Source organism: Crinia signifera, chromosome 9 (genome assembly GCF_055691185.1).
Source record: "Crinia signifera chromosome 9, ASM5569118v1, whole genome shotgun sequence".
Lineage (NCBI taxonomy): Eukaryota > Metazoa > Chordata > Amphibia > Anura > Myobatrachidae > Crinia > Crinia signifera.
The window spans coordinates 107396352-107412657 of NC_139225.1; the positions used below are offsets into that span (position 1 = coordinate 107396352).

Sequence of the window (16306 nt, forward strand, 5' to 3'; positions counted from 1 at the left end):
TGTTCGGCGGCATACATGATGCCCACAGTAGCAGCGTCCCTTATACATGATGCCACCACTGCCAGCTACACTTTATTTATTTATTTATTTACAGTTTCTTATATAGCGCAGCATATTCCGTTGTGATTTACAATTGGAATCAACAGTGATAAGACAAACTGGGTGATTTAGATGTAGAGGTTGGAGGGCCCTGCTCACAAGCTTACAACCTATTGGAAAATAGAAAGTATACACAGGGACTGACATCAGCAGATTAGCCTTTCAGAGGCATTCAAAATGGATACCACACACAAAGACTTTCTCTCACTCACCCAACAAAGGCTGGATGGCTGGATCTCCACCTCTACCTCATACACTGAAGCACTGGACCCAGGTAGCTCCACCTCTGCAAGTTGCTCCGACCCCTCACCTGCAGTAGCACCGTCCCATTTTCATGAACTGCATCATGGCCGGGGTGTGGGAGGAACTTCAAGCTGCCGGTACAGCAGCAGCCATCAGCAGGGATGAAGAGCAGGGAGTTCGCCTCTGCTGCCCGGCACCTGCCTGCACTGCATTCTCTGCTGAGCGGGTAGGGCCAGCTCTGGTTAAAACTATATTAGGTGATAACAGTTCCTGACTGCGCCAGCTCTGGGATGCATAGGAGATCTTGCATAATAGCACTAGGCTGATGCGCTGTTCGCAGTAGAGAGTTGAGGGGTTTTCACTCCCTCACTGCGGCAGATAAGATGTTCATACATCTATTCTGTGTTGCTTCCTGTTTCACTTTGGTAATGAGGGAAAGGAGGAATCTGAATTGTGTGGGTATCATACATCTACCCCTCAGTGATGTCTCCTGACCAAGTGCTGTTTTCAGTTTATAGCCAGCACTTTACAAAGGTTCTCCTGACTGCTTGTTCCACTTTGTGTCAGATATCTGGGCATAAACCCTGTCTCCACATCCTGCTGATGGCTCAGGGTGGTATTATATGTATATACTCTGTGCATGTGTATATACACATATATACAGTATATAATATTTTATTTTCAAACAAATTTGCCTATAATGGTGCAAAAGATTACACTTCCACGTTCACATTAACATCCTCACTAAACTGTGCCTAGGTAAGAAAACCACAACTCTGAACAAAAGTTGTAGAATCCCTCCTCTATTGTTTGCACGATTCTCTACTTTCCATATCTCATCAGACTTTACCATCCTAAACCTTTCCGGGTTATTCTTGTTGATTCGCAAGGCTACGAATTTGCAGACTTGCGAGTCCACCCAACCCCGCCTTGCGAATGGTTGGCTGACACCACCCATTCGCAAGGGTGACTTGCTCGCAGGGGTTTGTGAATGGAGGTTACACAGTAACATCCTTTCGCAGGGCAGGGGGAACCTCCCACATCTTTTGATGGTTGCCGACCATCGAAAGATGTGGAAGGTGCACGCATATAAAAGTGGCTTTCAAGTCACTTACAGATGCGTGTCCAGTGATATCAGCTGCCCGCATCCGCCTCATGGCATCATGAAACTCTGGCCGTTCCCATATGCTAATGGGGCCGCCCGCACCCCTCTCCACCCCCGCCCAAAGTCTGTTCACCGTGGGTGCACACACATTGCATATGTGAAGAAATGCGCATGCGCAGTACAAAAACATCGGTCCCCGTGCGAGCACAGCCCTAATGCAAACGGGCCAGAATAAGGGTTTTGAACTGTTACTGCTGTGAGCAATGCAAAATACAAATGGCACTGTTAATATTCAGACAGGTAGTCTTTAATTCAATGCTCCTTTATCAGTATTACATTGGCCCCATCTCTAACAGGAGTAGGAATGTTAGGCATCCAAAAGATGAAAGGAAATCTGCAAATGTGCATGCCTGAGTTACAGTATGTGTGTTCTTTTCTAGGACAGAGAGGAGCTGTTCCTGCGTGCGCTGTGCCTGTGCCACACCGTGCAGCTGAAAGAAGAGTCTCAGTGCGATGGGCCGATCGCGTTGTCAGAAAATAAATGTTCTTACATCTCCTCTTCTCCAGATGAAATAGCTTTGGTGAATGGAGCCAAGAAGTGAGTGTTACATATTATATAAATGTGATGGTTGTTCAGTAAGTAAAGTAACGAGGTCGCTCATGTGTGTGCAGTATTTCATTCTAATTTCCCACCAGGCCATATCAGGTAGACCACTGCTTCCCCTCATAGCTATTAGATGGCACCTCATATCAGTCACACTGTCCCAATGTCAGTTCTTAGTTGTCCAGCCTGGAGGATTTATGAAGCTGCTCGGTGCTCTATCGAGCACTCTGTGCTTTGTACTCTATCAGATTCTTACATCTGAAGGGCACATCAGAAGCTGGAATTCATCACCAACATGTTGAGGTGCACGGAGATGACATAAAGTCAAGGAGACAGGTTTAGTGTTGGTGCACTGCCCTTGATAAGAGCAGCAGAGACATTCAGGATAAGCTGTGATATGCCCTTAAGATGCAAAAACCTCAGTTTGACCATGTATCCGCCAGACCCGCTATATTACAAATGATGTTGAGACAGTATGACTGATAGGAGAATGTCTAATGGCCATGAGGAGAAGCAGTGGGTTACTTGCTCTGTTCCGGTGGGAAAGTATTCTGAATTTGAGAATATTACACACTTGTTACTGGACCTTACTTATGGAACCACCTTTTGTACATGTGTGCTAACTGGTTTCTTCTTCTTTTCTGTGTGCAGTCTCTCTGAATGCATGCCTCACGGCTTTCTTGAATTGAGATGTCATTAGGACATCACAGAATAGTACATAGGAATTGCAGCAGATTTAAGCATAAAATAAACCAGCCAATCAATGTGCTAGAAGCTAAAAAACAGAGATGTGAGGCGCAAATTGTTTCAGAGAAGTCTTTTGGCTGTATAATAATTAAAAGATATTTGTTTAGGACCTCAGAATATATGCACAAAATGAAGATGTGTCCTTTCCGTTCTGTAATTTTAGCTTCTTCAGGGCTGATACAGTTACCTGTACGATAGCTGCTTTCTGCTCAGACTGTGGTGGCACAAGCAAAAACCTGCTTTTATGCTTGTGCCTATATTTGTAGCGCAAGCTGGTTCTGCCCCTTTGTGTCTCCAGGGGTTTCCTGGTGCAGTTTTATTGTAGCCTTGATAATTATTTTGCATGCAAAACAGTATCACCCCTTACCCAGCTGCAACACTTGCATTCAGTGACTTCATGAACTCTGTAAGCAGTTGCTTATTTCACAGTCCAGTAATCAGAGGTCCCCTCTCCTTTCCCGCCCCCACCTCTATCTGCTATGGTTCATGCGAGGAGACGCGTCCTACTGCTAGCATGGAGCATGTTTTCATGTCACGGTTTTCCCCGCTGGTGATCTGTAAGCATATTGTGCATCACTAACAAGAGATGACAACCTGTAAATGTTCTCTAAATATAAACTACAATGGGATACATTATGTTGAAGGTTTCTGAATTTCCAGGCGTTAAAATGTTTTACTGTATGCATTCCTGGAAAATTCTTCTCTGTAAGATAATATCACTAGTATCAGCTCTGTGTGGGTTGCCGGCGGTTTCTTCAGTAGGTTACATTATTAAAATCTAATAAAAAAATGATTCCCTCACAGATTCAATCCTGTATCTGATAACTCTTTCTGCATCATTTACCTTTGGGAATGTCATTAGTAATTGAACATCATGTAAGAAGTTTTTTATATAGACTTGCATATGAAATATGGAGAAGAAGCTAAATTAAACTTATTGCTGTATGCATTTGTTCTTTCTTTGCTGTATACAGTATTCCTTGCGTTAGGTCCGGGGTTAAGGCTGGCCACGGGTGGTTGATCCGGCACTTGGAGTTCATTTTTTTCTCTATTTTAATAGGTATGGATTTACATACATGGGAATTGAAAATGATTTCATGAAGGTGAAAAACCAAAATAATGAGCTGGAAGTGTAAGTATGCTAAGGCCACAATACTCTCATAATGTAGTTTTACTGTTGTTACATATATATATATATATATATATATATATATATATATATATATATATATATATATATATATATATATTATACATAGAGGTATGGTGACAGATGCAGGGTGGGAAGTTTGGCAGCTGATGTAAGAGCATTAGAACCTGTACGGCATCATATATAAAGTATAGAGTACTTGCTCCCCTCTCTCAGTTGTTGGACCCGAAGTTACTTTGCGGAACACTCTGTTGGAGTAAAATCCTTGTCTAAAAGAACCAAACAGTTTCAACTTTAACTCGTCCATTTATACATGGCTAAATCAAAGGCTTGATTCCTGCTACAGTCCCAATTTTTGTAGAGCCTATATAAAAGCTTCTCCACTAGACCAGTGGTTCCCAACCCTGGTCCTCAAGTACCCCCAACAGTGCACATTTTCCAGATCACCCAGCAGGTGCACTCATTATTCAGTCACATTTTAAAAGATTCACAGGTGGAGCTAATTATGTCACTTGTGATCCTGTGTGGAGACCTGGAAAACATGCACTGTTGGGGGTACTTGAGGACCAGGGTTGGGAACCACTGCACTAGACCATTATCTACCGATAATCAATCTCTCTTTTTTAATGATCCATGGTGGAACCTAGCCATATAAAATTCTATCTGAAGTAATATTATATTAGGACCATTGACCATTGATTTTGCCCCTGATGAAGTTCTAACGGACAAAACGTGTAGGGGTATTTCTCTTCATCTACACAACCTATCCATTGAAGTAATGTATGAGACTGTGAAAATGTTATTGGGGAATCATTCTGTGAAAAACTATATGGACATCATGTTTTAACTGCATTCTGGAAATAAAACGGTGTACTTTTTTAAATTTTCATTTTTATTTCATATGTATATGCACATTGGTATGATAGGGTGAGCGCACCTCTATACGTTTTATACCTTTTTCTCTTTGCTTTGCTAACAGGAAGGACATCTAGAAGTGCGGCTACATATTACACTGCCCAACTTGAGCACCTCAGAGTTTATTCTTATTGTTCTTTTGTTTACCTTTTCTTTTTTTTTTCATTACCATCAACTAGCTACTATTGATTATATCAAACATACAGTTTCTTTTAACTGGTCACTTATGTATGCACACACACAAACTGCTTACACCCTGCTGCTGCAGAGTACTGGATTCTGACTCTGCAGGAGAAGACACAACTGTGCAATATGTGTAATTACAAACTAATTAGGCTAATTGGAAACATCCAGTTGCTTAATTAGTCCCTGGGGGTCCTGTTGCCCGGGTGAGAGAACAGGTCACACCGAGTTTCCCTAAAAAAATAATGTATTTGCAGAAAGTTCAGACTTGCTCTGGGGGTGCAGATATCTATCTATATATCCCAATAATTTCCGGCACTCGCAATGGATGGATATCATGCCCCGGGACCTCTTTAGAGCTTAGCACAGCCTATATATAACTCCAAAAAAAAAAGTGTCCCTCTGGAGTCTTGTTTGTAATGGTGAAAAAATGATTTACTCCAAATCCATCATACCTTATTATACCTTATCCCTGACGATGGGTATAAGACCCAAAACATATTCGAGAGAGAGAGAGAGTTGTACTTTCACTCAATGCCAGCAGTGTTTTGGAGACTCACCGACATATATACACTGCTCAAAAAAATAAAGGGAACACTAACATAACACATCCTAGATCTGAATGAATGAAATATTATTATTAAATAATTTGTTCTTTACATAGTTGAATGAGCTGACAACAAAATCACACAAAAATTATCAATGGAAATCAAATTTATTAACCAATGGAGGTCTGGATTTGGAGTCACACTCAAAATTAGTGGAAAAACACACTACAGGCTGATCCAACTTTGCTGTAATGTCCTTAAAACAAGTCAAAATGAGGCTCAGTAGTGCCTGTATGACCTCCCTACAATGCCTGGGCATGCTCCTGGTGAGGTGGCGGATGGTCTCCTGAGGGATCTCCTCCCAGACCTGGACATAAGCATCCGCCAACTCCTGGACAGTCTGTAGTTGGTGGATGGAGCGGGACATGATGCCCCAGATGTGCTCAATTGGATTCAGGTCTGGGAAAAGGGCGGGCCAGACCATAGCATCAATGCCTTCGTCTTGCAAGAACTGCTGACACACTCCAGCCACATGAGGTCTAGCATTGTCGTGCATTAGGAGGAACCCAGGGCCAACCACACCAGCATATGGTCTCACATGGGGTCTGAGGATCTCATCTCGGTACATAATGGCAGTCAGGCTACCTCTGGCGAGCACCTGGAGCTGGATACCAAGAGCTGTGCGGCCCCCCAAAGAAATGCCACCCTACACCATTACTGACCCACTGCCAAACTGGTCATGCTGGAGGATGTTGCAGGCAGCAGAACGTTCTCCTTGGCGTCTCCAGACTCTGTCACATCTGTCATGTGCTCAGTGTGAACCTGCTTTCATCTGTGAAGAGCACTGGGCGCCAGTGGCAAATTTGCCAATCTTGGTGTTCTTTGGCAAATGCCAAACCACCTGCACGGTGTTGGGTTGTAAGCACAACCCCAACCTGTGAACGTCGGGCCCTCATACTACCCTCATGGAGTCTGTTTCTGACCGTTTGAGTAGACACATGCACATTTGTGGCCTGCTGGAGGTCATTTTGCAGGGCGCTTGCAGTGCCTCTCCTCTTTCTCCTTGCACAAAGGCGAAGGTAACGGTCCTGCTGCTGTCCTGTTGCCCTCCTACGACCTCCTCCATGTCTCCTGATGAACTGGCCTGTCTCCTGGTAGTGCCTCCATGCTCTGGATACTACGCTGACAGACACAGCAAACCTTCTTGCCACAGCTCACATTGATGTGCCATCCTGGAAGAGCTGCACTACCTGAGCCACTTTTGTGGGTTGTAGACTCCGTTTTATGCTACCACTAGAGTGAAAGCACCGCCAGCTTTCAAAGGTGACCAAAACATCAGCCAGAAAGCATAGGAGCTGAGAAGTGGTCTGTGGTCACCACCTACAGAACAACTCCATTATTGGGGTGTCTTGCTAATTGCCTATAGTTTCCACCTGTTGTCTATTCCATTTGCACAACAGCATGCAAAATTGATTGTCAATCAGTGTTGCTTCCTAAGTGGACAATTTGATTTTACAGAAGTGTGATTGACTTGGAGTTCCCTTTATTTTTTTGAGCAGTGTATATATAAGCAGCGAGTATTTTGCAAGGAGCAAAAAGAATAGTCGGCACTTCACAGTTTTGTAATAGAAGCTTTGTTGAAATCAAACATGATAATACATTACATGAGACACCATCAACGTCTGTATAGAAACAAAAGTGCATGTGGTCACATGTTGGTGTCTCATATAATGTATTATCATGTTTGATTTCAACAAAGCTTCTATTACAAAATTACAGCTTCTACTAGAAAATTGTGAAGTGCCGACTATTCTTTTTGCTCCTTGCAAAATACTGAATGTGTCCGTCCCGGTACTCCGGTTTACTCCCACAATCCAAAAATATACTGGTAGGTTATTTGGCTCCTAACAAAATTAACCCTAGAATGTCTGTGTGTGCATGTACATGTGGTAGGGATATAGATTGTAAACTCCACTGGGGCAGCGACTGATGTGAATGTTCAAATATTCTCTTTAAAGCGCTGCGGAATATGTATGCTCTATATAAGAAACTGTTAATAAATAAAATAAATAATAAAATATATATATATATATATTTTTTTTTTTATGTCATTCAATTGAATAGCAAAACTGCAGGAAAACGCAGGACACTAAGGGTGAGATTTAATAGGATGAGAGATTCAGAAAGTGAGAGATTTGGTAAGAAATCTCCAGTTTTTTTTAAAGCGGCAATCATTTACACTGCAAAATCATACTGGTTTTGCAGTGTAAATGATTGCTGCTTTAAAAAAACTGGAGATTTCTTACCAAATCTCTCACTTTCTGAATCTCTCATCCTATTAAATCTCACCCTGAGTCTTTTGAATTTCCCATTGCTAGATGAAATCCCCCACCTGTTTGTCTGAGTATGTATGTGTGTAATATATATGTATTTATAGGGATGTCTGGTATATGACATATACAGTATTATTGGTCATAAACTTATGAACTGAGGGTTTTAAGCCTATCACGGCATCATTCTAACACTTTTAAACAATGGCTATATGACTTCATTACTTATGAAAACAATAGACTTAAGCTGTGTCTAATCAGCCAAAGAACCTGTAGAGTGTGGTTCCGGACTGACTGTCACTAGCACATGTACAGTTCCATTCTGATTACCTTTCTGGGGTCCAGCCTCTGACATGGAACATCTATGCTTTGAGGAGATGTAGGAATTAGTATATTATGGGGTATATGTATGAATCAGTAATAAGGGAGAAGTGAGCCAGAACAGATGTGGCCCATGGCAACCAATCAGCACTGAAGTAACATCTATAATTTGCAGAATTTAAAATGATAAAGAGCAGCTTTATGGGCCAGAAACTCTGACTGTCATACTATTTCACTCTCTCGGGATGTGCTTCATTAGAATTAAAGGGCAGTCATTGGAAAACTTTCTATAATATTAGTGGGTTTCGTAAGTGAATGATTACAGACTTAGTTGATTTCTCTAAAATCCCAGTCATTTATTTCCCAGTGTCTTCCCATCACACATTACCTGTACAAAGAGGTCAGTGTGCTCTAAAACCTGGAACGCTGGAACTGTACTTAATGTTGTAACGCTGTATTTTTCCAGTAGGTAACACAACCTTCCTGTGTTTTTCATCTTTCGCTGTCTAAAGTTAGAAGTGTATGAAGTAAATATAAAAAATATGTATTATTGTAGGTTTTAAATGTTTAACAGCCAGTGCACCACTTATAGGTAACTTTGGGCCTTATTTTGGTTCATTCTTTCTTAGATGGGCAAAACCATGTGCACTGCGGGTGGGGCAGATGTAACATGTGCAGAGAGAATTAGATTTGGGTGGGGTTTTACTTCAAAGTGAGATCTATATTGCAGTGTAAAAATAAAGCAGTCAGTATTTTCCCTGCACAGAAACAAAATTACTCACCCAAATCTAATTCTCTCTGCACATGTTACATCTGCCCCCCCTGCAGTGCACATGGTTTTGTCCATCTAAGAAGGATTTTGTCAGAAAGAATGAACCAAAATAAGGCCCTTTGTTCTGTGTGCAGAATATGGTCTCCATAAGTAAGACTGAACTTTTGTAGAATTCATTACAACTGAGCTTTAGAACTAAGAACGCATTTATTTTTTAAGCTCTATTGTTCTTATTTGTTTATACGAGTAAGAGATCAGAAGACATTCTCATGACAGCCGTCTTATTTACAGCTACCAGCTTCTTCATGTGCTGAACTTTGATCCAGTGAGAAGACGTATGAGTGTCCTCGTGAAGACAAGTGCAGGTAGTAACGGAAGTTGTTCTTACTTTATATTCATTGAGTATGTGTGTGATTGTTATCTGTAGCTTTATCTCCTGGTATATCTGACAAGGCGTGGTCCTGCATGGCACTAGTCAGCAGTGTCCATACGGGAGGGAAAAGCTGTGCTAGGCAATACTGACCTGTAGTATTAAAGGGCAGTAGAAAAGTAAGGTCAAAGGACATTCAGCCAAAGTATGGTTTCACAGGCAAACTAACATTTTAAATCAGTGATACCCAGAAAAATGGTTGGTCAAATCAACATATTGGTCAATCACAGGTGTATGTCAGGGAGAGGTTAGACTAGAGCAGGGCTGGGCAACACCGGCCCTCCAGATGTTAATGAACTACACATCCCAGGATGCTTTGCATTAGTTTTGCTATGTGGCCATGCTGAAACTGATGCAAGGCATGCTGGGATGTGTAGTTCATCAACATCTGGAGGGCCGGTGTTGCCCAGCCCTGGACTAGAGTGTATGCTGGTCATTGTAGTGCCATACTTAAGGATCTTGGGGTGCCTTGAGGTGAATTGAATCTCATTTTAGAAATATATAAATGTAGGAGCCAAAGTAGGGGCTGCTAATAATAATATGTAGTGTAGTAGAAGCATAGTTTTAAGGGAAAGGAGTCTCGTAAAGTTCCTTGGAACAACCGCTTATGTACAATACCTGTTGTAAACCTTAGGTGACTTTTCATTCCTCATGGTTTATACATAGTCAAAGGAAAAATATGAAATCACTTCAGAGCTAAACTGAATTGTGGGCACAGTGGTTAGGTTGGAAAATGTACACTACAGTTTTATTCCACTAGGGGGCAGAATATAGGGGATAATACCTGCACATTGAAGTAGTTTGTAGGTCTCAACTGTTTCCTTCTGAATTGTGGATATGGAGCCAGATTCAGAAATAGGAGCACCTGCAACAAATCAAAGTTAATGCTTTTAACTTTAAGATTTACACCTCCATACCCGCAACATGCCAATGTGCAAAATGATCCTAACTGTTCTCAGCCCCTGGTGTTCTATGGTTGGTGCCTCTAGTGGCCATGACAGAACAGAGCGCTGGCAATACTTAAGAAGTTCAAAGGGGCACATTTACAAAATAATATTTGCGGCTGTTTACCCACAAACACCCATTACCGTGGGTCTGTCCTTCATTCACCAATGAGTGAAGGACGGACTGCATCTGCTATGATCACTCCATTCCCCATAGAAACCTATACTGCCAGATTTACCAATATCCGCAATGTGAAGCTATAGATCAGGCATGTCCAACCTGTGGCCCTCCAGCTGTTGTGAAACTACACATCCCAGCATGCCTTGCCATAGTTTTAGCATTCCCTAATATCAAAACTGGGGCAAGGCCTTCTGGGATGTGTAGTTTCACAACATCTGGAGGGCCGCAGGTTGGACATGCCTGCCATAGATCCAGTATGTACTTCCGGCAGTTTTCCCCAGGAATCCTCCGCCGGAAAGACCGCTGTGCATGGGGTGCCGGATGGGGTCTGGACAGTTGGGATCCCGACAGTCATTAACCCAACGTCAGGATCCCAACTGTTAAAACACTGACGGCCAGGTTTCCGACGGTCGTCGGCTATTCTCCCTTGTGGTGGTCCACGACCCCCATAGAGGGAGAATAGAATAGGTAGCGAGCCACCGTGCCCGCAGCGTGGCGAGCGCAGCGTTGCGAGCGCAGCGAGCCCGCAAGGGGCTTTGTTGCGCTGGCCACGTCTGAGTCCGGCCAGTCAGGATCCCGACATCCGGCTAATGACTGTCGGGATCCCGACTGTCAGAACCGCATACCACACCCTGTGCATGTCGGTCAAGTTTGCTGTGCATACACAGAATCTATGGCACTGCACTAAGGACCTCGTATAGATTTAATACATTCCCAGCCCCTGTCTATGCCAGTGCCGGGTGATCATTAATAAATGGGCTTGCGAGGCTTCATTACCCAGGCAGTGTTCATGTACATATGTAGTGACTTATGACTCATGAATGTTTACTCATATAAAAGAAAGCTTTATTTTCTCTCCCTATTTATTGCTATTTACAGTTCTCAATAAATGCTTTGTTTATTTTGGTTGGAGGTTACATTCCAATGTGCTGTCACTTTTATGATCTCTGCATTTTTTTTTGTATCAGGAAAGATTCTCCTTTTCTGCAAAGGAGCTGATTCTTCAGTGTTTCATAGAGTGGCGCGTGATGAGATCGCTCGGATTAAGGTGCATGTTGAGCAGAATGCTCTGGTACGTATCACACTAGTACTGCATAGCTGTATAGCTTAGGAAACCAAAGAAAATTAGATACAGTCAAATGGGATCATCAGCAGTGCCGTAACTAGAGAATTAGGTGTCCTTTGCCAGAAAGTACTTTGGTGCTGCCCCCCTTTCCCCTATTTTGAATAGAGAACTGTGCACAGTAAAAAGTTTTGGTTGTGTGGGGAATATTACATCACACAGCAATGCCCCTTACATATGGGGCCTGATTCAGTTGTTGAAGGGGTGCCCTAATGCGCAAAGTACCGATGTTTGGGTCTTTACACAGGATGCCGAGTCACATCAGACTGTCAGTGATCATCTGATGTTGTTTGAGGGCAGGGAGGTTACAGCCCCCCGTTACAGGGGAGGGACGATACCAGGATCTTCCTCAGATGACAGATATCCTGGCCTCTAGGTGGGGGTGCCGGATGGCTGACAGACAGTCGGAATTCCGATAGTCATTGTACCGATTTCGGAATCCCGACTGTTAAAACCCAGACACTCGGGATCCCAACGGCCACCGGCTATTCTCCCTTGTGGGGGTCCACGGCCCACATAGAGGGAAAATAGAATAGGTGGCAAGCAGCGTGGAACCCGCAAGGGGCTTCATTGCGCTCCCCCCCGCTGTCTGAGTCCGAGCAGTCGGGATCCCGACATCGAGCTAATCCCAAATGGCGGTGTGCTATACCAGACCCCTAGGTGGTGGCCGGCTTGGACGCAGTTTGGAACGGTAAAACAAGAGGAGGCGTGACATCTCCTGTGCATTACCATATTTGTACTGTTAGTACTATTGCTGCTGCTTCTATGTAAGCAGCAATACCTACTCCAATGACTTTCCTTGTACAGTAAGTCCGTAATCTTGTTTTGTGCTCATTTATGACCCAACTCTCAGATGTATTGATACACATCCAATGTAACGTCGCACTTATTGGTGTTGCTTTTCCCTGAACTGCTTTTTCAAAGGTAGGCAAATATGCAATACTGTCCATGCCTAGACTGGAGAGTTTTACATTATTATAGGTTCTGGAAGATCAAGGGCCATTTTGTCCTGAATCGTACACTGTCTATGTCATTTTCTACTTTTACTGAACATGCATCTATGTTGCACGCACCACACATGCGTCCCAATTGTGTTCATATAGAGTTGCATTTGGGATTTCAGACTTCTGCATGTAGAAATGTATTGCAAATGTGCTGTGCAGAGACTGGGCGGGCCTATTCAGATGCATGGAGATGGACTATATTATGGGCCTGTTATGGGAGTGGTACAAGCGTGTCACTGAAGTATTTGTATACACTGGGCAGTATGGATGGTGTAATGGTTAGCATTACTGCCTCACAGCACTGAGGTCATGGGTTCGATTCCCACCATGGCTCATTGGCTCTAACTGTGCAGAGTTTGTATATTCTCCCCGTACTTGTGTGGGTTTCCTCCGGGTACTCCGGTTTCCTCCCACAATCCAAAAATATACTGGTAGGCTAATTGGCTCCCAACAAAATTAACCCTAGAATGTCCGTGTGTGCGTGTACATATGGTAGGGAATATAGATTGTAAGCTCCAATGGGGCAGGGACTGATGTGAATGTTTAACTATACTCTGTAAAGTGCTACGGAATATGTGTGCGCTATATAAAAAAACTGTTAATAAATAAATACACTGATGCTTAATCAGTCACACTGGTCTTCACCTACCATGGGTGGGAGCAAGTTTCAATGGGGTGATCGATGGTGGCGTCTAATGACACACCAGGTGGTATTGCAGCATCTATAGATCTCTCAGAGTGGGCGTCTCAGTCCTTGCACATTCAGACAGCTTGTGCACCATGGGAATGGCTGATATTAACATTGGCATAATGTTGCAGGCATGACGATAGAAAAAGATGTCAAGGTGATGTCAGCAGTGTGCAACTTAGTCAACCCTTCTGTGTGGTAAACTGTAGATCTTTCCACAGCAAACACAATCTTTGAGGCTTACCAATATTCTGTCAATTCATTTTATGAGAATTTGGAACATTGGTGAGGCACAACCATTTTTAAATAGATACTCCAGATGAAAATATAGACCAGTGTTACTATAAGGGAGTTTCAGGAATCCATTTTCCTTTATAGGATGTGTCTGAGAGAGCATATCTGTCACAGTCCTGATCATTTTGTACCTGCCAATGTTTTTGTTGTTTCCTACTTCTTTGGAGAATCTGTGCTGACCTTGTGCTCGAGGCCACAATGACACATTGTACTATTCACCTTTTATCTTCATAGCTTAAATGGCTAATCTTCCATACAACAGTTGTAACGCCTGTGTTAATCTTCTGTTAGGATGGATATCGGACTCTCTGTGTAGCGTGTAAAGAACTAAGCCAAGAGGAGTATGAGAAAATAAACAAACATCTGACTGAGGCCAAAATGGCTCTACAGGATCGAGAGGAGAAGCTGGCCAGAGTTTTCGATGACATAGAAGATGACATGCACTTACTGGGAGCCACTGCTGTGGAAGACAGGTCAGATAATGGGGAGGGATGCCTAAATATCCATCTGCTTGTAGCCCATATAGCTGGGCATTGTGGTAGTACTAAATGCTTAGTGACTGCATTAACTGGTCCTTTGGTACGTTGCATTTTCCAGCATTGGAAGTGGTTGAAAGTTAGCCACTTTTTATTTAATAGCATCTTATGTGCGGAATGGAATGCATGTGAGGCACAAGCGGCTTCCGCTAAAATGTAATGCAGCATATGTATATTCAGGGACTAATTCAGGTTTGCTTGCAAAAGCAATATCTCTAATGGACTAAACCATGTGCACCGCAGGTGGGGCAGATGTAACATGTGCAGAGAGACATGTGCACATGTTACATCTGCCCCACCTGCATTGCACATGGGTTTTGTCCAATAAAGGAGTTTGATTTTTGAAGCCAACCTGAATCATCCCCTCAGTGTGTGACTGCTGCTGGACCTGCATAAGAAATGGAAGGCTGCACTGTTTTTCTGGAAACAGTGTTACCTGGCATTTTGTTTTGCAAATAAGGTGCTATTTAATGGAATCAAGTTGAAAAAAAGGTGCCAGGCGCTACAGAGTCGTAGCTCACGCAGTTGGTTTTACGCAACTTGCATTGCATGGAGGATAAATGTGAACACATGTCTATGTGGTGAGGGATGGGGTTCACTTTAGTCTATGTCCACAAGCACCTATGTTGCTTATTGCATTGATCAGAAATCATTTTAATTGGTCCTGGACTACCAACACAGGGCAATTTTACAATTGCCCAGAGGCACCCTGGAGTACCACGGCACCCTGATTGGGTCCCACTATTCTAAGATTTTCTTTTTTTCTTTGCCCTTAATATGAATGAATACTTTTAACAGAATCAAGCTATATGGGGTAATTAATAAACGTGACAAGTTATTGGGACCATAAAAAGGTCTAATTCTGGAAATTACAATGGCTGATACACAGACTCAGTGACGTCCACACAGACATTGACAACTTGACAGAAGTCCTCCCCACCACGTCCTGTTCCATATTTTTTTGCTGTATATCTGTGTGCGACTGGGTAACTATACTGTATGTAGCACAATTATCAATTAATCCACACAGTCTCCTGGTGCAGCCTACTGTATATGCATTGCATTGGCACAAATACATGTTTTGGGGTAAAAAGATGCATAAAAGACACCTGGCTTGGCACACTTAGATGGGCTGTTGGCGCAACTGTAGCCATAATGTATGAGGACACATCTGTGTCATTTGGGCTATTTCATGAGTAAAATGTCCCATATGTGACACTGTAAAAAAAAATAATCACTACCTCTGTATCTATAGATTTCAACTTAGGCTGACAAGTTCAAGATCTTTCTCATAGGTTTAAAAAACAAAAATAACACAGGCTCTTAGTTTGGAGTTGTGGGGGAAATATCAAGTAGAGTTTTCCTTTACAGAATGGTGTTGGATTGGAATTGTCCCGTACGCGATAGTGGGATGGGCCATTTACAAAAAAGGGATGGGTTTTTGATACCTGCCTATATGCATGATAATATTAGATTATATTATGTTATGTGAGGTACATAAAATGTAAGTTAGTTGAAGCAGTCAGATTGTGGTGGGCTCTGTTCCCTTAAACCAGTGATGGGGAACCTTCGGCCCGCCAGATGTTGTTGAACTACACATCCCAGCATGCCCTGTTACAGTTTTGCTATTTGGCCATTCTAAAACTGTTGCAGGGCATGCTGGGATGTGTAGTTCAACAACAGCCGGAGGACCGAAGGTTCCCCTTCCCTGCCTTAAACACACATATTAGAACCTGTAGAAATAGAGGGTAAATGGTGACTAAAAATTTTATACCAGGTGCACTGTGCCTTTAACCCCTTCAGTGCCAACATCTCTATGAGAGATGTTTAACCCCTTCCTGACAGAGCCAGTTTTTGCGTTCCTGACAGAGCCCTTTTTTTCAAATCTGACATGTCTCACTTAAGTGGGGATAACTTTTTTTTGCTTTTACTTATCCCAGTGATTTTGAGATTGTTTTTTCGTGACACATTGTACTTCAAATTAGTGGTAAATTTGGGTCGATACAGTCTGTGTTTTTTTGTGAAAAATACCAAAATATCGTGAAAAAATGGAAAATTTAGCGATTTGCAAAATGTTAAATTTTCTGCT

At 42.7% G+C, this 16306-nt stretch overlaps 1 protein-coding gene across 7 annotated transcripts in view; it reads left to right on the forward strand.

Moving 5' to 3' along the window:
- Positions 1-16306, forward strand: part of ATP11C (ATPase phospholipid transporting 11C (ATP11C blood group)) — a 151855-nt gene that overhangs the window by 93856 nt on the left and 41693 nt on the right. For all 7 annotated transcript variants that reach the window (XR_014460722.1, XM_083159462.1, XM_083159466.1 and 4 more), the window contains exons 14-18: positions 1888-2045; positions 3859-3930; positions 9309-9382; positions 11541-11644; positions 13973-14154. Coding sequence is in view for 6 of the 7 variants with exons in the window: in XM_083159462.1 (XP_083015588.1) it covers positions 1888-2045; positions 3859-3930; positions 9309-9382; positions 11541-11644; positions 13973-14154 (590 nt within the window). In the remaining variant the exon portion in view is untranslated. The remainder of the gene's footprint in view (positions 1-1887; positions 2046-3858; positions 3931-9308; positions 9383-11540; positions 11645-13972; positions 14155-16306) is intronic.